Consider the following 22,982-nt stretch of genomic DNA (forward strand, 5'->3'; position numbering starts at 1 on the left):
ATTCTTTATGGAGCTAATTGAATTCCAAGCATAGGATTCCAAAGTGGCTTACTCAGGATTTAGGCTTCTCATGCTGAAATGCTTTGGCCCTCTTATTCAGTGAGCTGCGACTCAACATTATTTGAGGATGCATACTTCAGAATGAGAAAACACCTCAGGTCATTCTCTTTCCCTCCTCTCAAAACATCTGCCAGGAGATGTTATCTAGAACATTTACTTGCACGTGTGTTGAGGTAATGGAAATGATATCCTATTGTGAAATCATCTACATTTGTGAGGATGACAGGTCCTTTCACACTAATTCTTACTTTTAACTGACCATATCATTTCTCTGTGGTATGAAATCAGAAAGGGAAAGACAGCTTGGCACTTATTTACTTCTAGACCTGTCTGTGCTGAAGGAACGATGGTATTATATGACACATCCTCTTCCCATTCACCACCACAGTACCAGAGGGAAGTAAGTAAGTAAGTAAGTAAGTAAGTAAGACTTTATTTATATAGCACATTTCATACAAGAATTGTAGCTCAAGGTGCTTTACATAAAATCAATAAAAACAATAATACAAGTGATAAACAATTCAAACAAAAATAAAAATCCCAATAAGATCTCTGTTCAAGAGAGAAAACAACTTTAAAAAGTAGGAAAACCCTTTTGAGATAAAATTACTTAAATGCTTCGGTAAAAAGGTAGGTTTTAAGCTGTCTTTTAAAAAGTGTTTGCTTCCCTAATATATATGGGTAATTTGTTCCATAGTTTTGGGGCGTAATTGACAAAGGCCGAATCACCAATCTTCTTATGACTGCTTCTGGTGACCTCTAATAGGCCTGCATTTGATGATCGCAGTGTTCTAGCTGGTGTGTAGTTTATAAAGGAGTTAGCAATGTAGCTAGGTCCTTGTCCGTGTAGAGCTTTGTATGTGAGAAAAAGGACCTTAAAGTCAATTCTGAAGGTAACAGGGAGCCAGTGTAAAGTAGCTAGTAACTAATGTGTTCTCTCCTTTTAGTTTTGGTTAATAATCTAGCTGCAGAATTTTGAATGAGCTGTAGTCTTTCAGTGGTTTTCTTGGGAAGACCAGTGAAAAGTGCGTTACAGTAGTCCAGCCGGCTGGATATAAAAGCATGAATTAACTTCTCTGCATCATTTTGGTTTATGAATGGTCGTACCTTTGCTATATTCCTCAGGTGAAAGAAATCTGTTTTGGTCACTTTATTAATGTGAGAGTTGAAATTCAAATCTGAGTCCAGGATTACACCGAGACTCGTCACCTCTGGTTTAAGACAGGGGGTTAAGCCTCCAAGATTCTTAATAAGCATCTCTCTTTTGGATTTGGGGCCACATAGTAGGACTTCGGTTTTGTCTTCATTTAATTTAAGAAAGTTATCATTCATCCATTTGTTTATTGCCAACAGGCAGTTGGTAAGTATTAGGAATCCTGACAATCACTCAGTAAAACCTACTGTCTGATCACTGTTTTGGTTTGATTGACATAAAAACAAGATAACAAAGGAACACAATGATGGTGTTGCAAAAAAAACACACAAAAAAACAATCTCAAGACTAAATTGTGTTATTGATGTTCCTCGAGGCGATAATGAAACGTTCACCTGTCATCCCTGTACAATCTGGATTTACTTTCACTGTCTTAGAATGAGACTGAACAGTGTTGACATCACAAAGACGAGCAATTCGGTTGGAAAGGCAATGGAACCCTCCGCATAAACACTATCCATGTAATTCACTTGAACAGTCCTCATACAAATCTGATTGGCTGTGCAAATCACTGGGAGCTGCCAGGTGTCTTGTAGGCAGTTGGTAGCAGTTTGGGGAACATTATTGTCACATCTGGCAGTGTTTAGGAACCTACCAACTGGGAAAGTGAGTTGAACCTCCCACAGTTGATCTCTGTCAACCGTACAGCTTCATTACAGCCTGTCACTGGTTTTAAGCCTCAGAGAAGAATCTCTTCTCTGCTTTTGTAGTGTTGGCCCACTTTACAGGTGTACAGTTGCAACAAACAAAGACACAATCCATGTTTAGTGGAAGGGTGGTCATTTAGAAGGTGATTTAGAGATGCTCATTATAGAAATAATTCCCAAAGTGAAACAACAGTTTCTTGTATCATGTGCATATTCATCATAAAAGTGCATATTTCTGTTTATTTGTCTTATGGTCTCTATCTTATGACGGAAGTCACGCTCCAAACAGGTTCATATATCCATCATCACCTTCTTCAATTGATTCTTTTGTATCCTGGTCAGGACACCAAAGTGCTTAGATATTTCCAATTATTGGGAATGTGTCAGCGTGGCCTCAGTAATTAAAGCCTAATCAGCCAGGGTGAATTCCGAGTGCAATCCTCATCAAGGTTTCATTAGTGTCCACCTGCCTCCACCACCCAGAACCACCCCTCCTCCTCTTGGTCTTTAATAGTCCAGTGACCCGAGAGAAACACAAACGTGTGGGTTTGAGACCTGAGAGGCCGCTGCCAGAGACTGTTTATCTGTACTGTCTGAATCCCTCCCTCACTCTCTCATTTCTCATACCCCCCCCCCCCCCCCCCCCAAAAATGAAGTATTTTAGGTGCAAGGACTGAGAGAAGAAAGAGAACCATTTAGTGAAGCCTCAGTGGACACCTGGAAAGGCATTAAAGAGTGGTCTTGTGCCGTAGAGAGAACACCTGGGCATCCAGCACAGTGTGTGCTTGACTGGCAGCGTGAAGTCACACCTGGCAGAGAGGGGGAGAGAGAGATGTACATGAATCCCCCCACCACCCTTTCTCGATGGGGCCATGCATTATGTAGGAACTCTTTTCCCATCTCCCCACCTCCCGCTCTGCAGTAAAAATAGACCGGCCGACCTGTGAGCTTCCAGCTCTTTCTTTCTGCTTCTGACACCTCTCGTTTCCCAGGTGCAGCAGGCTAGGGTTCTTATCTCAACAGACTGATGATTAATGATCATGTTAGTGTGACAGTATGGCAAACATGCTTAGGCATAGCAGTAGGTCCAGGGACAATACATCAGACATGCACCTCTGTATCTGGGCTCTGTTTTTTCTATAGAGACACAGATCGTAATGGATGGGCTGTGAGCAGAGTCTAAATCGGTACAGAGAGATGGAGCAAAGCGGCTTGTGGCTGAAGGGTACAGTATTGCTGAGTGTTGAAGTGAATACCAGAGTAAACCGTCCTGAGGGAGACACAGTTGGGGCTGTCTGAGACTGCTACCTCAAGGTCAATTTGAGCGTGTGTCTGTGTGTGTGCAGGCTGTGTGCTTGGATCAACTATCTTTTTAAAGCATTGAAAGTGACCCGCCCCATAAAGATCATGGTCATAAATCGGTCTGAAGCATCATTTTCCCTCAGGATCACCACCAGCTGCTGCAGCTCACTATCCATTTCTTCTACAACATTGTTCATACTCAATGTGTCTCGATTAAAGAGCAGGTTTTACAGCTTGTGTAAGTTAGGGTGCTATTATAAAGATATAGAAAAGGGAATGGGCATCTTGAGAGTTATAAATAGAAGTAACGGTACCTCAAAAGCCTAGCTTGTAGCCTTTCCCATTCAAAACCACGACTCATTCACAAAGGAGTGTTGACCAAAGGCTTAATTTAAAACTTACAAATGTTCCATTATTTAAATTATTATCAATTAATAGGCCTATCCTCAATGTAGATCAGGTTACGGATATCAGGCTTAAATTTGTATTCAGGTCAAGTCAGATTACCTTTTTTTTTTTAACTGGTGCGAAGATGACGACTGGTAGAGTAGTGTATTTACAATTTGATGTCTGGCCTGGCCATGTAAATGGCTTTGCTATTGTTTTAACAGAACGCTCAGAGAAAGGGTTATGCTGCCCCCATCTGGACAAACAAAGCACAGTCTTTCTCCTAGCTTTAATTTTACATGCTGAAATCTAAAGAACCTAAATAAAATAAAATAGAACATAATTGAATATCTATAAGCTTACAGAACCAAGCCAACACATCTATCATGATTTGTGTATGGGTCACAGAAACGATCAACTTTGTTTTCTTCCGGTGTTCACCGTCCTTTAAATGCATAATTACTTAATTTGCATAGGGCTTTATATTACGCACTATTCGCTTCTGGTGTCTTTTATTGTTATCAAATGTGTCGGATTGTAACTTGCGCATTTCGATTTACATTCCGTTTATGTCCGAGAACGTTCGTGTGTGTCGGTAAACTTCGTGGCATTTCGGCAACACTCGTTTAGAATCGAGCCCTGTCGATAGAGCTGATTTTCGTCGTCTCCCAAGCCCTCTTCTCCGTGTTGTTGTTCTCGGTGACGCGACGGAGGTGTAGCCTGACGCGGTCTCTTACGTGTCGGTCTGAATAAAAGTGGAGCTCCGTGGACCCGGGAGTGACGAAGCGAGTCTGTGTCGGGTAAGAGGATCAGCATCCGATGTAGCAGAGATAGATAGAAGACTTTCCAGACAGGTGTTTCATAAAGAGCAGTACAAACCTAACAAAGAGATCATGGCGGCGGTGTTGCAGAGCCACACAAAATGAGTCAGTCTGCATGGCTAGCAAGCTAGCTATGCGAGTGAGAGACTTGGAAAGGGAGTGGGGCTTGCGTTCTCAACGTTTGGAATAAATATTCAAGCATGCCTGGCTTTCTATCTGGATAGATGCACATCTAGCTTTGCTCCTTCAGTGTGCCCTTTTATTTCAAAGAGCATGTTGGATATTAAAAACATTTCTAATTTACCTATCGCTATGTAGCTAGCCGGTTTGCTATCTAGGTATGCTAGCTAGCTAGCTCCGTTAGCTTCTAAAATGCCGTGCAAACTGGCATGCACTGCACCAGGCATAGCTAGTTAGCTAACTTTCCCCACAAGCAGTTTGACATTTTTGTTCACAATTAACCAGCCAGGTTGTCGCACAAAATAAAGGAAAAACCAGCATGGTTTAATAAACTATATTGAATACACACAATCGTCTCTATTTTATTCTTTTGCATCGCATTGAAGACACCCCAGTGTTTTACTTGCTAGCTGAAGTGTTAACCTATGAAAAAAGGCGGCAACACAATATGACTAGCAAGTTTTGACATGCAGCCACCCGTTAACGTTATACATTGGACATGCTATGCAAGTGTCTGATATATACAATACGTATAGCAAATGTGTAGCCATCTATATCCAATTTTACTATATGCTGTTGTGAAAACTAATTATTAGTATTAGAAAAGTAGTATTTACAGAACGGTGGCTCTCATACTGGAAATAATGTCCAGTTTTGGCCAATAACACCTAGCTCAACTTCCGACCCCTATATCCAGCTAAATAGATGACGATGGAAGCGGGTGCCGAAGCACAGCAAGGAGGTGAAACGGCAATTTCTGAGTCAGATGCCCAGCAGATTGCCACCCTGGCACAGGTACACTCATACATACCGGTAAACAGAAACTATCCTTACCAAAGCACTTGCTTTTCTCATCTCATGTATTTTACTATGATAACACGGGGTGGGGCAGAAAGGTCAACAGATACTAAAATTACAGCTCTAGTACAGATGCCAGCATTAAAATAGTTGTGTATAGCTCAGCAGTGAAGCATTTGACTGCAGATAAAGAGGTTGCAGATTCATATCCCTCTGTACCGTGTGTCACTTTGGATAAAAAGTTAATCATGAATCCATCATGATTATTAATACCGTAGCAAAGTAACAAGTTAAGTTTACGAGGACAGTTGACAGTTGTGTTTGGAAACGGGAAAGACACTGTGTGTGTGTGCAAGTGTCTCACCTCCATTTGTCTCTGGCTGTGTGGCCTCTGGGATGCAGGTTTCCATGGCTACAGGACAGGTGTCTTCCAGTGGATCCACTGTGACCCTGGTGCAGCTCCCCAATGGCCAGACAGTGCAGGTGCATGGAGTCATCCAGGCCGCCCAGCCCTCTGTCATCCAGTCCCCACAGGTGCAGACTGTTCAGGTGAGCAGCCCCCCCCTCCCCAAGCCACACAGATTATACCTGCTGCTAAATGCCATGAGCCTATAAAATGCAGATCAGCTAGTGAATGATGTTTTCTGTGACAGATATCTACTGTGGCTGAGAGCGAGGACTCTCAGGAGTCAGTGGACAGTGTAACAGACTGTCAGAAGAGAAGAGAGATTCTGTCTAGACGCCCCTCTTACAGGTAACCCCCTCCTCCCCCTCCAAAGTCTGTTTTTCCTCCTTCATGTGCTCCCCCCCCCCCCCTTTTGTCATGAAAAGCGCACAAAAGGAAGATTGTCTGATTGTCGAAAGACAGAAAGAGATTGAGAGAGACTCAAGTGTGCTTCCCCCCCGCAGAAAAATCCTGAACGACCTCTCGTCAGACGCACCTGCAGTCCCACGGATTGAGGAGGAGAAGTCTGAGGACGACTCGGCCCCTGCCATCACCACCGTCACCATGCCCACTCCCATCTACCAGACCAGCAGTGGCCAGTACAGTAAGTATCCCCCCCCCCCCTGCCCGCCACAGACCATGTCAATAATACACATTTTCACTTTTTTGTTCAAAATGTGACCCTCCAAATATCTACCTGTAATTCTAAGCCTGTGCATCTGACAGGACTAGATGTAACTTGTCGGTCATTACTCTTCCCTGTAGTTGCCATCACACAGGGGGGGGCCATCCAGCTGGCTAATAACGGCACAGACGGGGTGCAGGGGCTCCAGACCCTGACCATGACCAACGCTGCGTCCCAGCAAGGCACCACCATCCTGCAGTACGCCCAGACCAGCGACGGCCAGCAGATTCTAGTGCCCAGTAACCAAGTGGTAGTGCAAGGTTAGAACACCGGACAGTTCCTGTTTGAAGACGACATTAACAAATCTGTCAGCTCTTGGCATTACAATGTCTAAACCCAAAATGGCAAATGGAAAAGCTTTTGATTTCACAGCAAAGGTAGTACATGTATAGTTAAGCCATCGTATCATGACTACCTTAAACATGCTCTGCTCCCGCCCCGTGTTCCCAGCTGCCTCTGGTGATGTCCAGGCCTACCAGATCCGCACAGCCCCCACCAGCACCATAGCTCCGGGGGTAGTCATGGCCTCCTCTCCCTCCCTGCCCTCTCAGGGAGGCACCGAGGAGGTCACCCGCAAGAGGGAGGTGCGACTCATGAAAAACAGGTATGTAATTGTAATATGAATAGGCCCCAATCATGTTAAAGGGTGCCTCAAAGTGGACTCGGAAGCAGCAGACTGATGGTGGTTCGTGATGCGTCCTACAGGGAGGCGGCTCGGGAGTGTCGCAGGAAGAAGAAGGAATACGTCAAGTGTCTGGAGAACCGCGTGGCCGTGTTGGAAAACCAAAACAAAACCCTTATCGAGGAGCTGAAAGCACTCAAAGACTTGTACTGCCACAAATCTGAGTAGAGGCCCTCGGCTCAGGAACCTGGGCCCTGAAGAGGGGGGTCTGTCCCCATGTACAGAGACTCAGCACTGACAGAGCCATGCATCTGGACATCACTCCTCATTTTCTATCTCCGTTTGATTTTTAAACCGCCAAGTATCCCTCAAGAGACACAAGTCAGGCATAGGAAAGACATGACATGCCTATACCCCCCCCCCCCCCCCCCCGCCTTCTATGATTTTATCGTGGGATTTGAAACCCGGAATAAAGGAATAGCGTCATGAGTCCTTCTACAGGACGAAGAGTACTTTTCCTCTAAAGAGTTCACCTAACAGGATTGGTTTCCCCTGTGGAGAGAGGTGTTGCGGGGGCATTCACGTATGCAGCGGCGCATGGATTTCACGATTAGAGACGGCATCACATCTTCCATATGGGGTCTGCTGATCGTACCCCAGCATCACTAAAAAGTATATACCCCCCCCATGCGAAAATCTGCCTTGCTGCCCCTCGACTCGTCCCCCAAGCCCAAATTTCATTGACAATGTATTGCCCCAGGCAGCGGCCCCTCCATATGTGAACGCCCCATTAGGTGGTGTACTGAGCCCGTCACTGGTGTGTAGACCCCAACACTCACAGCCTTTGGCACCAGGAAAAACTGCAACATCACCAGCTGTGGATGACTCCACTGCCAATCCTTAAATCACTACCATCTCATGGGAAATCTTTTAGTTCTGGCCTACCAATGAGTCAAACGATTTGGCATGGTTTTCATTATCGCCGAGGGCAACACTAGTACATGTGCCGCGCTGATTGCTTTAAAGCTTTCGTTACCTTTACTAATACTTATGTGAACTGTAGATCAACCATGTCATGGAGCGTATTCTCTTTTATTTGAGCTAGACTTGGTTTATCATGTATTGGATTTCTGCTCGCAAAATATTGTTCTGCCTCTTTTTAAATACCAGCTTTCATAGATACAAAAAGAACTGTTTGGTAGGAAGTGGGGATAAATATGGGTTATCGTGATAAAAAAAAACAAAAAAAACATCATCTCTAGAACAACTAACAAGGATGTTGATAGTGTGTGTACTTACCAATCAGCACAGACAGCCCACCTGAACGCCTGAACAATGGACAATTCGACTGGAGGCACAATGGGCGTTGTGTATCGAGCTTTGGATCTGAGTGGCATTAAGTGTTGTTTGCATCTTCACGGTTTGAACACGTACAATCCTACTTCATTTTACCTGTGGGGTACACTCGTACCTCCAAATCCTTCTGACGGGACAAGTGAAGCATTAGGACGCAGTAAAGGGACAAGCTGACCTGTGTCATGGCCCACTGCATGGTCTGCCTATCGACTGAAGAATCCAGTCAACTGATGTGGAATTAAACCAGTCTTCTGTTTGATTTTGTTAAATGAAATGCCATACTGTATTATTCTTTTGTAATATATATATATATAGCCATCTGTCATATTGTATCTTTTTTTTTCTTTTTCTTTTACACTTATTGCCATTCATATTTTGTATTCTTAACGTCAGCATCACTTGTATGAGAAGCAAAACTATTATATTATAGCTATTTCTTCAATTATTACATTTTGGCAGCTGTTAATAAATGTGTTTCTGGTAACTTTTTACTCGTCTGGGTCTTGTAGTTGAATCAATCTCAAGTGCTAAATAAGTTCTGCACACCAACCACTGGTAAAAGGCTCATTCTTCAGCTTAGTATGTTTATGTAAATATTTACCTCGAGTTGAATAGAAAAATCTGATGCTTTATTTACTTCCCCACAGAATAGTAATTGATGTGACCGATTCTGCTACAGCTAGTAACTTCATTGTAAGCATACACAGTCAACTTGCAGTTTACATATCATAATGACCACAGGTACAGCAAGGCTACACACCATCAACTGCTGTGAGTGAAATTGGTTATCTGTGATAGGTTGGTTAAAGAACACATCCACTGTTGAGGAAAGGAACCCCAAGACTTCCAAAGTTCTTATAGATCCCTCTGGGATGGAATCTTAACAGCCTTGTAGATGTGAATGTCCCTCTGACTCTCATAGTGGACCTCCTCAACCATGAACTTCTGCCTCAGCATGTCCAGGAACTTAGTGTCTCTTTCATAGCGAATCTTACAGGACAACAGTATCACAGTGTTCGCTGAGCAGAGGTGCTCCATGGTCTGCAGTAAGCTCACAAAGGTGTCCTCCAGGTATACAATGTCTGCTCCCAGAACTATATCAAAGCCGCCTGCTTGATAACGTTCCAGACACTCACCCCAGGTCAGCTCTGAGACCTGCACTGCTGCTGCCTGCTCTGAAGGTATGTTGGCCTTCACATTCGCAGCCAGGAACTCCAAGGCAGGCTCCCGGTCAGTGATGGTCACTCTGGCACCTGGGAAGAAAAGCACAGTTTGCACTAATATCGTTAATTGATAAGTTCGTATTTGTAATAAGTCTGGTCCTATGTGAGTAGTTGTGCGCAATAGAGAAGTGTACATCTAGCTATATAGAAGATGCATTCACCTAGCAAGGCTGCAACGATGCCCACCAGTCCGGTTCCTGCGCCAAGCTCAATTGCAATCTTCCCCTTCAAGTCCACCTTCCCCAACTCCAGGTACATGCACAGTACAACAGCCTGCAAAGGAAAGGAATGAAAAAAAGTTATGCATAAAGACAATTATGAATCAATGTAGAGCCCTGTATGTAAATAATGCGCAGCGTTTCAAATGTTCCACTAACCGCATCCCAAACGACGGCTGCTACTCCCAGTTTGTTCCAATTCTGAGTAAGGGTGACGTGGTGATTGGCAAAATGGAACTCCGCTGACGAATTATGTAATTTGGAGAGCACGGGCACATAGTTATCCACGTATGGAACAAGAGCCATTATAAATTCATTAGGTTTAAAAATCGACTCGCCAAAGCACTAATCTCAAAAGTCCATCGAGCTGCCCCATGCTATGAAATTTGCGACACACATCCGGCAGATTGTTAATACCGATCAAATGATAATTTGCACCAATCACTGTCAAGCGCCAAAGGTGGGATAGGCCAATGGAGTACACTTGTTTGAAATGGGTGGTTCCTTGTTGGCCTTGGTGGATTCGGAGGATTAGGAGGTCCATTCGTTAGATATACCCAAGCCCTTCCCGCGGTGTACAGACACATATTTGATTTAGGAGCACTTGGCAGTGATTGGCCCGAGGTATATCTCGAGCCGCACTGTGTAGAATTAGCTAGACCATGTGACGGCAGATAGACAATATCCCCCTAAACGAAGAACCCACGGCCAGCTCATACGAGTTTGGAGATGACAGCAGCGGTATGCTAGCTACCTAAAAAGAGCTATGTTTTAAAATGTATTTGAATCCGCCAACCTAGATGGCCGCTGTCAAGTGTTAGCTACATATTTTCCTTGACGTCTGCTTGTCGGTGTTAGACGTCGTTGAATGTTTTTTGAAGACCTTCGGAAATCGAGATCAAGAAGACTAAGAGTAGCTAGAAGCTAGCTCGCTAGTTTAGTTGGCTAGTGTATAGTAGTGAGTGCTAGCGAGGTACGTTAACTAGTCATCGCAGTTTTCTCTGCGCTGCTCTGACTGCAGTGTATCCCGACCTAAGGATTTGGGGCGTTCTTGTGTTTTGGCTAGAGTAGCTGAAATCACCGATCAAACCTATCAATATCTACTTGACGTATCAATGCGCTATGCCTCTGCGCACACGCCCTGAAAAAGATAGGCAGTCAGCTGTTCTGTGTGGATGGTGTTCAGATATAAACCCTAATAAGTGTACGTGGCTAGCAAGTCATATCAGAACAGATGTTGCATCTTGAAACCAGACATCAGCGCTTCTGTCTGATGTTAGCACAGTGAGTGGGGTTTTTCTCAGTTTTATGGGATGCAGTGGTAGCTAGCAAGGGCTTAGCTAATTGCTCAGTCATGGGGGCCACTGTGTCATGCTGCATGTCCCCCGGAGGGAGTCCGAAAATTCAGAGGAGAGAGTACGAGCTCGAGGATTATCCAATAACCACCACTGAAGACGTTAGCGAGGACACTGGGACATACTTACAGCACATCAGCGACAGAGAAGTCCCCGACGGTAGGTGTTCAGTGGCTGAGTTGCGAAAAATGCGTCATCAGTGGACACACCTCAAAAAGATCAATCAACTCATAATAAATAAATAAATACAAACCACAAGACTAGCACATAGGCAAAGTACTGCAAAATATTGCAGTGCACTTTGTGATATCTCTGCTTTTTTTGATAGTTTAAATGTTCAGAAGTGCAATTCCTTTTGCCCATGTTATGTAGACTTTTGCAGCCAAAGTTGGTTGCATAAAGCTCTTTTCCGGTTTCTTTCAGAACTGGCACACGAGTCAAACCCGTCGGACCATCCGAGAGCCAGCACCATTTTCCTCAACAAGTCGCAGACAGATGGTCAGAATTATTAGTGTTTTACAGCCAAGTCAACAGTCTACCCCTGATTGTATTTGACCCACAGTCTGTCTTTTCCCCCTCAGTGCGTGAGAAAAGGAAAAGTAATTACTTGAATCATGTAAGTAAAAAAAATAAAATAAAAAAATAAAGATGCAATCTGCTCTGTGAAGCATTGGAATTAGCAGACACGTTTAAATATTGAGTCAGGAATGTCTCGTCCACTGTTTTGAACTGACAGTCTCTGTTCCGGCTGTGTCTAACACACACACACACACAGATGTCCCCTGGGCTCCTGACAAAGAAATACAGCTCCTGCTCCACAATCTTCATTGATGACAGCACAGTGAGCCAGCCCAATCTGAAGAGCACGGTCAAATGGTGAGTGGCTCTCTTTCCCCTTTCAGACACATTCCATCATCCCCTCAGGCTCTCCTTCCTTATATGGCTCAGCTGTGCAAAGGCTCACTGTCCTGTCTGTCTGTGTCTTTTTGTTCTAGTGTGACTTTGGCGATATATTATCACATAAAAAACAGGTAGGTTGTGTCTATCATTGATCATTTCACGTGGAAAGACAAGAACGGGGCAGCTGGGACAATTGGGCGTAGTTTGTGTAGAAAGTTAACCTCTTTGTTTTGTTTCGTCGCCAGGGATTCAAACCGCTCTGTGGACATATTCGATGAGAAGAAGCACCCGTTGACTGTGAGTTTTGTACCGGGGGAAAACTCCCCACCATGTGTGTGTGTTCAAGTCTCCCCTTCCTGTGCATACAAACAGACCCTGACAACCCTGTATGCTCTGTCTCCTCTAGAGAGAGAAGGTTCCGGATGACTACTCCAGTGTGGACCCAGAACACAAGCTCATCTACCGCTTCGTCCGCACGCTCTTCAGCTCGGCCCAGCTCACCACGGAGTGTGCCATCGTCACACTGGTAAGTCATGTCTGCCAGGAAGACGGAGTAGGGCATTTTAATCATCACTCTGTTGTGACTCGCTCGTACGTTCACTGTCCGGCAATTCCTAAGCCGTTGTGTGTGTCCATCCTCTCAGGTGTACCTGGAGCGCCTGCTGACCTACGCTGAGATGGACATCTGTCCGTGTAACTGGAAGCGCATCGTGCTGGGGGCCATCCTGCTGGCCTCCAAGGTGTGGGACGACCAGGCCGTGTGGAACGTGGACTACTGCCAGATCCTCAAAGACATGACTGTAGAAGACATGTGAGGGTTTCCCCTCGGTCCCAGCCCTGTGACCTCCCCCCTCCTAGCACCGGTCACCCTCACTGTCTGGGTCAACACTCTAGCTTTAAGAGCTAACTGTGCCACAGATTGCAGTGAGCGAGCCACTCTTTCTCTCTCTCTCCCGCTTTCCCTCTCAGGAACGAGATGGAGAGACACTTCCTGGAGCTGCTCCAGTTTAACATCAACGTCCCGGCCAGCGTTTACGCCAAGTACTACTTTGACCTGCGCTCTCTGGCCGACGAGAACAACCTGAGCTTCCCTCTGGAGCCTCTCAGTAACAAGCGAGCCCAGAAACTGGAGGTGAGAGGGCTGCAGTACCAAATGTGGGCCAGGCCAGGGGGTAGAGCGGTGCAGACTCTGCACTGTGGGGAAGTTGGTCTGATTTGTTTTGTTGGCTGGAGTTTAATATTGGTTCCGTTCTGGTGATGTTGTCTACAGGCCATCTCCAGATTGTGTGAGGACATGTACAAGGAAATGGGCAAGACCGTCATGAAGAGGTCCCTCAGCGTAGACAACCTAGTGGGTGTCCGAAACACACACGCCGTGCTGTCCTAGAGAAGACGGCACACACACACACACGGACAATAACGAACCCTCTGGAACTACCCTGTGGCGTAGTTCCCCAGAAAGAGCGGGAAAGTAGACAGACGGTTTCCTTTGCTTACTATGTAGGCCCTTTAGCTGTGAAATATATCAGTTTGTAATTGAGATCATTTTCAGTTGCTGTATTTTAATAAACTGTATACAACATTTGTTTTTGAGACAACTTATCAAGCAATTCACACTTCACATGATTTTGAAGTTTGGTTTTATTATGTACAAGGCCCTGTGAGAAAAGATTCTACCGAAAGCGATCAATATTCTGTTGAAAATCTATGATTTGAATGGGTAAGCTGACATGACCTGAACAATGTGTAAGTATCAGAACTACACATGGGAACCATTTATGAACTAAAAAGCTGTTGTACATGCTGGCAGAGTGTAGCTGGAGAATGAGAGTGGGATTATGCTTGAGGGAGATGGGATCAAGATTCCTGAAGTGCCATTGTAGTTACAAAAACAGACCACATGGGGGCAGACTATACAAAGGTTCTTCCATAAACTGGCAAAGGCTCGTTCAAATCCAGTGACCATCACATTTTAACACATTCTTAAACATTCATCAGTTATCTTAAGGCAGAGGTTTAATTTATTTATAGGGACACATTCTTAATCTTGCACATAAGCATTTACAGTTGGCTCATAACCATCATGTCAATTGAAAGACCAATTTCACATAAAAGCTAGCACTGCACTCTGAACTTGTCTGTACTTGACAATCATTTTAAATAAAATATATAAACAAATAAATATTGATGAGCTATGTTCACTGTACAGAAAACCGAATTGGAAACTAGCACTGACATGGTATGTACAGTCTCATTTAGTATATCCCAACTACCTCTGTTAACCAAGCCATGGTCTTAAACAAAATAAGGAAACCTACCTGACATTTTCCCTAATTTAACTCTTTCCACAATGCAACAATTACACAAACTATGACATTTATACAAAAATACAAGATTGTGTTCTACATTCTCCCAAAACACATTTTGTTTTAAGCAAGTTCTTCTTGAATATTCAAGTATAAATACAGGGAGAGCTCAAGTCTTTGTACATCATTTGCAAACAAGTTCAATAAGTTAAGCTGACTTCTACCCAAATTGTCAGGGGCAGGTCACACAGTGGGGTGGGACAGGGACTTGTGGTCCGACTGGGAGGGGGGCACCCCGGTGCGGCTGGTCAAGGAGCTGCTGGCTTCGCTGTACATGGAGGCACTGGAGGGCTTGTGGCCCCAACAGGAGCAGCACCTCCCCAGTACCCTCCCCCAGGCCTCCAGGGTCTTCCCTGACCACACCCACACCCCGGAGGTGATGCCCACCACCAGGCACATGAAGTACTTGAGCATGAACACGGCGTGGTCGGGCCCCAGGCGCTGACGCTCCGCCGGGCAGGCACACGCCAGGGCCCGCTCCCACCGGGGCCTCAGGTGCTGCTCGTACACCAGGCAGGCCACCACCGCCGCCGCCGGCACCGTGTACAGCACCGTGAACAGCCCCAGGCGGATCATCAGGCGCTCCAGCTTGTCCGTCTTGGTCCCGCCCTGCTTGATGACGCTGCGGATGCGGAAGAGCGACACGAAGCCGGCCAGGAGGAAGAGGGAGCCGGTGAAGAGGTACACCACCAGGGGAGCCAGGACGAACCAGCGCAGGCTCTCCACGCTCTGGTTCCCCACGTAGCAGATCCCCGCCACGGGGTCGCCGTCCACGGAGCTGAGGGACAGCACGGCGATGGTCTTGACGCTGGGGATGAGCCAGGCGGCCAGGTGGAAGTACTGGGAGTAGCCCGCGATGGCCTCGCTGCCCCACTTCAAACCCGCCGCCAGGAACCAGGTGAGGGAGAGCACCACCCACCAGATGGACCCGGCCATGCCGAAGAAGAACACCAGCAGGAAGACCAGAGTGCACAGGGCCGGGCCCGACGTGTCATACAGGACGTGCTGGCGATCCTCGGAGCACGCCACCCTCTCGTGCCCCACGGCCAGCCGCACCAGGTAGCCCAGAGACACACACAGGTAGCAGGCCGCCAGGTAGATGATGGGCAGCTCCGGGTACTTGAAGCGCTCCCTGTCGATGAGGAAGGTGGCCACGGTGGTGAGGGTGGACAGGAAGCAGAGCACCGACCACAGCCCCAGCCACAGGCCGGTGAAGGTGTGCTCGTCCTGGCTGAAGTAGGGCTGGCGGCAGGGCTGGGCACAGTCGGGCACCGGGCCGGTGTGGACCCGGGAGGAGAGCGGGTGGGCGTCGCTCTTGACGGGCACCAAGGGGTGGCGGCAGCGGCAGTCGCGGTCGCACTCCTGGTAGCCGTGGCTTTTGGGCGCAGGGGGGCGGCGGCGCAGGGGGTTGTGGGGGGGCTTGGGGGTGGGCTTGGGGAAGGCCGGGGTCAGGGTGGTGACCTCGCTGCTGTTGCGGTCCATGCAGAGCCTCTCGGCGTCGCCCAGCTCGGGCAGCCGCTCGCAGCTCATCCTCTCGGGCCACTCGAAGCCGTACTGGCTCATGAGGGGCGAGCAGCCCCGCTTGGCTCGCTCACACACCGAGCGGCACGGCGGGAGGGGCTTGCGGTAGTCCGGGATGCAGATGGGGGTGTACATGCTGCAGAGGAAGAACAGCAGGTCGGCCGAGCAGTGGATCCTCACCAGGGGCCAGAACTGGTGCACCTCCAGGCCCACCTCATCCTGGGTGTCATGGTTGAACTGGTTGGGCATGTAGGTGAGGTTGTAGCCGATGCCCTTACACATGGGCACCGTGATGGGCTCACACACTATGTCCTTCGAGGCTGTGTGAGCTAGCTGCGGACCCAGCAGGATGAACCACAAAACGCAGACAGGGAGAGAAGGGGAGCTCATGGTGGCTGCCATCTCAAAATCTCTCAAGCCTGAATATTTGAACAAAGGGAATTAATTGCAAGATGTTATTGGATTTGACAATGCATTGAAAGACTTAAACAATGTCATGACTAAAAACCAACATATGGCTGTTTGCACTGTAAACCAGTAACATATTGTATATTGTATATTTCAGCTCCAAGTTCATAAAAAAAATCACAAAAATTTGAAACTCCAAAACAGCTCAGTCTACTGTGTGGTTTAACTCACCACATAGATCACAATGCGCAAATCCTCTGTCAATGTGTTGTGCGCAATTGTTTGATTCAGTTGAATAGAGCGCTCATCTCATTATCATGATCGTCGAAGACTTCTGTTATTTCAGCACGAACTTTACATCCACGATTAGATAACCTGTAATCACGAATTCAATACAGCTCCCGTATCATGCTCGCGTTTCTCGTAGCTTCCAATTAATTAAATTACAGTCCATGGTTGATAAATCTTAAACACGGAGACTTGGAAAGCTCCGCCGGGTGGATAATATCCTTTTCTCTCAATTGCCTCAGTCTTTTGGTACCAAACCGTTTTTTCTCCTTGTGTGTAAACTTAAATACTAGTTACTTCTTTTGCCTGTAGTTGCACATCCTCTCGGCTTTAGATCATGCTTAAATGCCTTGTGCAAAAAGCTACACCTTCCTCTCTCCTGATCGCCTGCCTCGCCCACAACGCTGCGTCCGCTCCAATAAGAACTCTGCTCGCAACATCTCAATCAGAAGAAAAATTTCCATGAACATAAACAATTTGTCAGAACGTGCAAATTAGGTCAGTTCCCTGGTGACAAATGTACAATGCCCTATGCACCGAACTAAATGAATGTAGTCACAGTTAACTCCTAGCGTCTTACTGTGTGTTGTGAGTAGGCTGTGATAATACCATTATCTTGTCCCAACATGGTCTTCACCTGAGGCAACCCTTTTGACACTGCACATGTTTAAATAGTCAAACAAATCACAAACGGACCATCAACTCCAAATATTAAAATTATATTCTTGTGTTATACAAAGCACAAAGCCCTAACTTTCCATGTTAAATTCAGGTCAATGTGTGTGTATTTCTTAGAGGCTGTGAGTGTGTGTGTGTGTGCGTGGGTGTGTGAAAGGGCCACATCCAGGCAGTTTTGAAATCTTGTCCCTCTCCTGCTGCCTGTATTGTTAGATTATCTTTTGTTTTCCTTTTCTAATGGAATCTCTGGCCTCTTGTTGTTGGGACCCCAAATGAGCACCGATTGGTCCGCGGGCCACTGGAGAATCACAAAGACGACTCTGCAGCTTGCTACAGTTGAGCCATTGTGGAGTATGTCAGTGCACTAATTGGCGCTGACAATTATGCATGTTAGCATACTAGGTTTGTTCTCTCTGCTCCTCGGCTAGGCTCAGGGGCATCTGAGTCAGCCAATCCAGAACACACAATGTGTAGCGTACGTAAATCCCCGCATGCACACGCTGCAGAGAAGAGAGAACACGTTTATTGCTGGTTGCGTAAAATGCACCCTAGCCTCAGTTCCCAAGCTACAGCAACAAGTGTGTGACAGAGGTGTTCTTGTGTAGTCAGAATGTATTTGATTTGACAATGCTGACCTGCCAGTGTGTGGCGTCAGAATAGTGAGCCTATGGTACACTATGCCAAGTAGCCCTTGTGTTTGAGGGTGACAGAATGGAATATTTACCTGTGTCTAACTAAGGGTGTGTCTTTCTTATCCTATGACGAATGACTAGTCATACAGCAACTCCACACCCTGGAACTAAACTGTTATCAGCCCTCTGACTAGGTAATACAAAATCAACTTCTGAAAGGAATGTGAACTATATGGTGTGTGGACTGTTACATACAACAGCCACATCACAATGATACTGTACATACATTCCTTGATACTGGACACTGCGTGTCTGACTCTGTTGGGGGATTTTACTGTTATTCCACCCATCCAGTGTGTCTGCGTTCATGTCGAATGTGGAATCTTGCCTGATGCCCACCTCACACACAGGGTATTGTTGTTGACTGTGAGGACGCTGCATCCCTCCCTCCCTCCCTCACCAGACCACACCTCAACGGACGTCTTAAGTGTGGGAAAGATGCCGTTCTCCAGACGTGTGTGTCTCCGGGAGAGACCTGTGCTTGTCAGGCCACTCGTGAGGACAGCACTTCCTCCCCCCCCCAGACGGAGCCAAGGCTGGCAGGGCTGTGCCTGAGACCATCAGGAGCTCCCAGCACTCTGTGGGAGAACAGCAACACTTACTGCCCAGCAAAGGCAGGTTCAATGGAACGAAAAGAAATCCGAAGTGGCCAATTAAATTTCCAGGAAAATGACGCTCGCGACCACACGCTAACTGAAGTACAGTGTTTTTCGAGAGGGGGGAAAGAGAAACTTCCTGAGAGGAGGAACAAGAGGGCAAGCTTTGATGTGTGCGTGCATGTGTATGTGGGTCCCAGACCAATACACTCTCTTCGTCAAGCGGTACCGGACAATTTTGATTCAAGCCAACCCCGTTCCACATCCCCTGCACCCCCACCCCCGGTCCTCCCTCCATACCTTTCCCCACAATTCCATGTCCCCCGACCCTCCATCCTAACCTGGACCCGGCTATTGTTCCTCCAAGGGCCGGGACCTCTGGTTGAAGTGGGTTTTCAACTCTTTCTTCCCTCCCTGCCTCAACTCTCTTTTTACTCTTTTTATTTGTGTGCATTCATGAATAAGGCCCCTTTGATGAGGCCTTAAACATAGGGTCCATCTACTTCAGGGAAAGGTGACATGCTAGGGATGAGGTCTTAATGCATACAGCGGACATCAAGACCTAACCGAGCACGCGGTCTATAAGGCACGGATCAAAAGGTTCAATCAGGCTAGATTTTTAATGGCATTCATCACGCTATTGATGATATACATCAAAGCTTATATGTGGTTTAATATTCACACAATGTTGCAGAGCAGCAAGAAGATGCATTTGCAGGCTTCCGTTTAATTTCCGTAAGTGAAAGGGAGCGCGTCTCCCGTTTGGAAGGTCTTGACAAACGGGAGTATCTGCTCGTCGCAAAGCGAGGACAAACTTTACCCTCAGGTGTCAACAGCTATGGGCTCCAGTGAAGCCAGACTTCGCTTGAAAAAGGGACTACCAAATAAAAAAATATGATTGGATTTCAGTTGATGTACCGAGCGAGGAAGGGACATAGAGGAGGGACTGGGTGACCAGAGGAGGGACTGGGTGACCTCTCTGTCCTGGCCAGGCCCTGCACGGTTGGGGATAGGAGCAGAGACGCTGGGCAGAGGGCCTCTTTGTGTCCCTGTTGTTGTTGTACTCATTTGACATTTTACAAATTCCTGTGTCATCAAGTTCCTCAAGTGTGGTAATTAAGAGAGGCAGGTCACTCCTGAATGGGGCCTTGCAGCCCGGAGGGCCTCTGCCAGTACGGTGCAGCCGAGAAAGGGTGGTGGTGGGGGTGGGGGGATACGGCTTGGGTTGTGGTGGACAGAACACTCCCATTATCCCACGCACACACACTGAAGAAGCTGATTGTACGGAGCATGTGTGAGTGTGTGTGCCCAGAGTTTGGGAACAGTCTTCCGTTTGTGGTGGTGTCTGTGTGTGTGTGTGTGTGTGTGTGTGTGTGTGTGTGTGTGTGGGGAGTCAGGTGGCTGAGCGGTTAGGGAAGCGGGCTTGTAATTAGAAGGTTGCCAGTTCGATTCCCGGCTGTGCCAGATGACGTTGTGTCCTTGGGCAAGGCACTTCACCCTACTTGCCTCGGGGGGAATGTCCCTGTACTTACTGTAAGTCGCTCTGGATAAGAGCGTCTGCTAAATGACTAAATGTAAGTGTGTGTGTGTGTGTGTGTGGGGGGGGGGGGGTAGATGTGTGTCTTCCAGAAAGTGTGTCTTCCAGAAAGAGAAACATTATTATACTTCATTTTCTGACCCCCACCTCCCTCCCCCCATCCTGGACTCCTCCTTTTCCACCTCCCCCGGCCTGGTCATTGTTTAGGTTTGTTTAAGAAAGCTGTCGGTAATGAGGGTCTAATGGGTGCAGCTCTTCCCCTCTCCCTGGGGCTTTGTCAGGGGATAACGGCCACATGGACTCCAGCTGTAGGAGCAGAGGGCCCATATTGTTCCCGACACCACATGTGAATGACTTTGACATGGTAATCATGCTAAACAGGGCTTCTTTTGTCGTGTTTTTTTGTCAGTCAAACAAGAGGGCTGAGAAGGTGGTTTGGGCTCCAGCCGAGGACTATTGGAGGCTATTTGTTTGGTAACTTGACAAAGTGATTAGTGTGGTCAAGCTGGTAAAGAGCAGGAGGAGGGAGAGGTCATTGTGGCCGTGGTTTGAGGTGATTGACTACTCGTTCGGGCTGTATCATTTTTGTGTCCACTGTGTGGTGATTCTTCAATCTTTTCCCCTATCAAGTCTTAAAAACATTTCTTGTCTTAGCCCCACCAACACTCTCTTGCTTTTTTCGTTCTTCTCTCCCTCCCGGTATCTCTCATTTCCATGCTCTCTCTCACATCCCCCCCTGCCCGGCACTTCTCTCTCCCTCTCCTTGTCTTTCATTATGCCCACCTACACTGAGGACTAAATTAGGGTTGTTTGTGTGGCTGGCGAGGCTTTCATCTGCCCTGTGTTTTTATGTTGCGGGCTCTCTCCCGCACAAAGGGGCCCCTACCTCTCTACCTCTCTCTCTCCCAGGTTGGTTTGATGAGTGCGCCTATTGTCAGGTCTCCATAGAAACAGGTGCAGGAGACTCTGCTCTCGGTAAGACCAACGCACACACATACGCACACACATACAGATGAGGGAAGAGATGTTGTGAGGAAACTGTCCAGGGCTGTAGCATCACACAGCGCTGTAATTTTCTTTTAAATAGGAGCTTCATTCAGGTGTTTTTATAAAGATACAACAGGAAATCAGAGTATATTTGGATATTTGAAAAAAGCTAAAATTGTACTGACACAATGCCTAACCCTAGACAGCCTAAATATCAGTTGTTTATAGGGGTTATCAGTAAGGATGTCTGCCAGGTGCTTTGGTAACCCCAAGGCATCTTGTTGCACAGAATATCCCCTTAAATTAAGAAGATGAGAGTCTTTACTTGGAACGTGAACTTTGAACAACTACAGAGTTGTCACACACACCCCCTTTCCCTTACCTCACTTAGCCTTGGAGGTGGGACTGCTTAGTCAAATCAGGGAATGGTATTGGAGGGGGTAGGCTTTTGTATTTTCAAGGCATCAATGCAATGTGAACACACGGCACCACCTAGTGGTAGTACATGAATTATGCATGAATAGCATTTATTTTCTCAGAAGGTGGCGCTGTCCCTCTTTAAATGGAGCGAACATACTCTCCATTGAACTCTGAGAAGTGTGTGATTCATGTGAAAAATTCACAGGCAGCTACTACAACATGAATGACATAAATGCAAAAAAAGGAAAAACCATAGTCAGGATAGCTACCTTGTCACCACGCCATAGCGATCTACTGACCCTGAGTGCCATTTTCGTGTGCATGTTTGTATGTGCTTATGAGAGAGAGAGAGAGAGAGAGAGAGAGAGAGAGAGAGAGAGAGAGAGAGAGAGAGAGAGAGAGAGAGAGAGAGAGAGTGAGAGAGAGAGAGAGAGAGAGAGAGAGAGAGAGAGAGAGAGAGAGTTTGCAGCAAACGCATGCAGCGCAGATGCTGCTCAGCGTCCGTATTTGTCGATGTTCTTACATTTCACTCAAGTGAAGATAGTCTGCACCCATTTGGTTTAACCGATTTTTAAAGAAATTACATTGTTTCTCTTTATCTTTGTGGTCATTATCACAGTCTCAAAGTGGAGTCCCGCGGTTCTCGGATTGGCGCGCTCCTACAGGGGTTAGGAGGCGCGCCAGGTACCTCAAGATTTCTACCCGGATTTGTTCTACCTTCCGAGACCAATGACTCGTCTCGCCGAGATAAGAGAGGGTCTACCCGGTCTAGAATGCCAGTTATGAGGGGTTTACTGGCACCTCAGAATACCTTTCTGGACACAATTGCAACCCGTTTTGACGGAACCCGTAAGTATAACTCCAAACATGCAGGTAAAGTGTAACCTTCTCTGACATGTATATCAGAGACACGCTATTAGTCAAATCCTCTTCTTTATTTGAATAATTTTGACAAGTCATTCATAAACATGACACACGTTTTCATGTGCACATGCATACATTCCCCCAGTGAGGCGTTCTGTTACAGAACGCATACATACTTAAGATGTCTCTATGCTCTAGAATGTTGGATCAGGGCTCTCAAGTTTGATTAGATCGGATGGCATTCCATTCCATTATAAGTTTGGGGCCAGGCACCATATGTCACTCGGGATAACTCCTGTAAAGGCATAGGCTTTTGCTTCTCCTCTGAGAGTAGAAATAGGTTTGTAAATTTGCATGCCAACAAAAAGATTGATCACCAGAGTTCTGGATAGATTACCTGCAAGACAGCAAAT

At 46.6% G+C, this 22,982-nt stretch overlaps 4 protein-coding genes and 1 pseudogene across 5 annotated transcripts; 3 read left to right on the forward strand and 2 right to left on the reverse strand.

The window, feature by feature from the left end:
• The first annotated feature begins 4,289 nt into the window (after positions 1-4,289).
• Positions 4,290-9,000, forward strand: LOC134007235 (cyclic AMP-responsive element-binding protein 1-like). 2 transcript variants are annotated; one of them, XM_062446509.1, is made up of 8 exons: positions 4,290-4,409; positions 5,308-5,423; positions 5,811-5,957; positions 6,062-6,162; positions 6,318-6,457; positions 6,619-6,798; positions 6,989-7,142; positions 7,244-9,000. In XM_062446509.1, exons 2-8 carry the CDS (start codon positions 5,316-5,318, stop codon positions 7,386-7,388), a joined length of 975 nt encoding a protein of 324 aa, XP_062302493.1. In that variant the 5' UTR covers positions 4,290-4,409; positions 5,308-5,315; the 3' UTR covers positions 7,389-9,000. The 2 variants fall into 2 exon arrangements, with proteins under 2 accessions (XP_062302493.1, XP_062302494.1); XM_062446510.1 differs by having other exon boundaries at positions 5,308-5,405.
• Positions 9,001-9,123: 123 nt separating this feature from the next.
• On the reverse strand, positions 9,124-10,380 carry mettl21a (methyltransferase 21A, HSPA lysine). The gene is made up of 3 exons (XM_062446513.1): positions 10,117-10,380; positions 9,901-10,012; positions 9,124-9,769 (listed from the first exon to the last, which is right to left on the reverse strand). The coding sequence occupies exons 1-3, from the start codon at positions 10,261-10,263 to the stop codon at positions 9,372-9,374; spliced, it is 657 nt and encodes a 218-aa protein (XP_062302497.1). The 5' UTR covers positions 10,264-10,380; the 3' UTR covers positions 9,124-9,371.
• Positions 10,381-10,645: 265 nt separating this feature from the next.
• On the forward strand, positions 10,646-13,794 carry LOC134007234 (cyclin-Y-like protein 1). Its single transcript, XM_062446508.1, has 10 exons — positions 10,646-11,471; positions 11,736-11,810; positions 11,894-11,928; positions 12,088-12,188; positions 12,308-12,343; positions 12,458-12,509; positions 12,619-12,738; positions 12,857-13,023; positions 13,182-13,344; positions 13,483-13,794. The coding sequence occupies exons 1-10, from the start codon at positions 11,312-11,314 to the stop codon at positions 13,597-13,599; spliced, it is 1,026 nt and encodes a 341-aa protein (XP_062302492.1). The 5' UTR covers positions 10,646-11,311; the 3' UTR covers positions 13,600-13,794.
• A 186-nt stretch (positions 13,795-13,980) lies between these two features.
• On the reverse strand, positions 13,981-17,191 carry LOC134007232 (frizzled-5-like). The gene is made up of 2 exons (XM_062446505.1): positions 16,739-17,191; positions 13,981-16,518 (listed from the first exon to the last, which is right to left on the reverse strand). Exon 2 carries the CDS (start codon positions 16,499-16,501, stop codon positions 14,762-14,764), a length of 1,740 nt encoding a protein of 579 aa, XP_062302489.1. The 5' UTR covers positions 16,502-16,518; positions 16,739-17,191; the 3' UTR covers positions 13,981-14,761.
• A 4,975-nt stretch (positions 17,192-22,166) lies between these two features.
• LOC134007247 (potassium voltage-gated channel subfamily H member 8-like) overlaps positions 22,167-22,982 on the forward strand; it is a 20,666-nt pseudogene continuing 19,850 nt past the window's right edge.

Source organism: Osmerus eperlanus, chromosome 21, assembly GCF_963692335.1.
Source record: "Osmerus eperlanus chromosome 21, fOsmEpe2.1, whole genome shotgun sequence".
NCBI classification, from domain to species: domain Eukaryota; kingdom Metazoa; phylum Chordata; class Actinopteri; order Osmeriformes; family Osmeridae; genus Osmerus; species Osmerus eperlanus.

Coding starts and splice junctions, on each gene's coding strand:
- LOC134007235 (XM_062446509.1), top strand. CDS start 5,316: ATGACGATGGAAGCGGGTGCCGAAGCACAGCAAGGAGGTGAAACGGCA. Junction 5,424..5,810: donor AGGTACACTCATACATACCG/GTAAACAGAAAC, acceptor TCTGGGATGCAG/GTTTCCATGGCTACAGGACA. Junction 6,458..6,618: donor GACCAGCAGTGGCCAGTACA/GTAAGTATCCCC, acceptor TCTTCCCTGTAG/TTGCCATCACACAGGGGGGG.
- mettl21a (XM_062446513.1), bottom strand. CDS start 10,263: ATGGCTCTTGTTCCATACGTGGATAACTATGTGCCCGTGCTCTCCAAA. Junction 10,013..10,116: donor CAGCCGTCGTTTGGGATGCG/GTTAGTGGAACA, acceptor TTTCCTTTGCAG/GCTGTTGTACTGTGCATGTA. Junction 9,770..9,900: donor CATCGTTGCAGCCTTGCTAG/GTGAATGCATCT, acceptor TTTTCTTCCCAG/GTGCCAGAGTGACCATCACT.
- LOC134007234 (XM_062446508.1), top strand. CDS start 11,312: ATGGGGGCCACTGTGTCATGCTGCATGTCCCCCGGAGGGAGTCCGAAA. Junction 11,472..11,735: donor CGACAGAGAAGTCCCCGACG/GTAGGTGTTCAG, acceptor GGTTTCTTTCAG/AACTGGCACACGAGTCAAAC. Junction 11,929..12,087: donor AAAGTAATTACTTGAATCAT/GTAAGTAAAAAA, acceptor ACACACACACAG/ATGTCCCCTGGGCTCCTGAC.
- LOC134007232 (XM_062446505.1), bottom strand. CDS start 16,501: ATGGCAGCCACCATGAGCTCCCCTTCTCTCCCTGTCTGCGTTTTGTGG.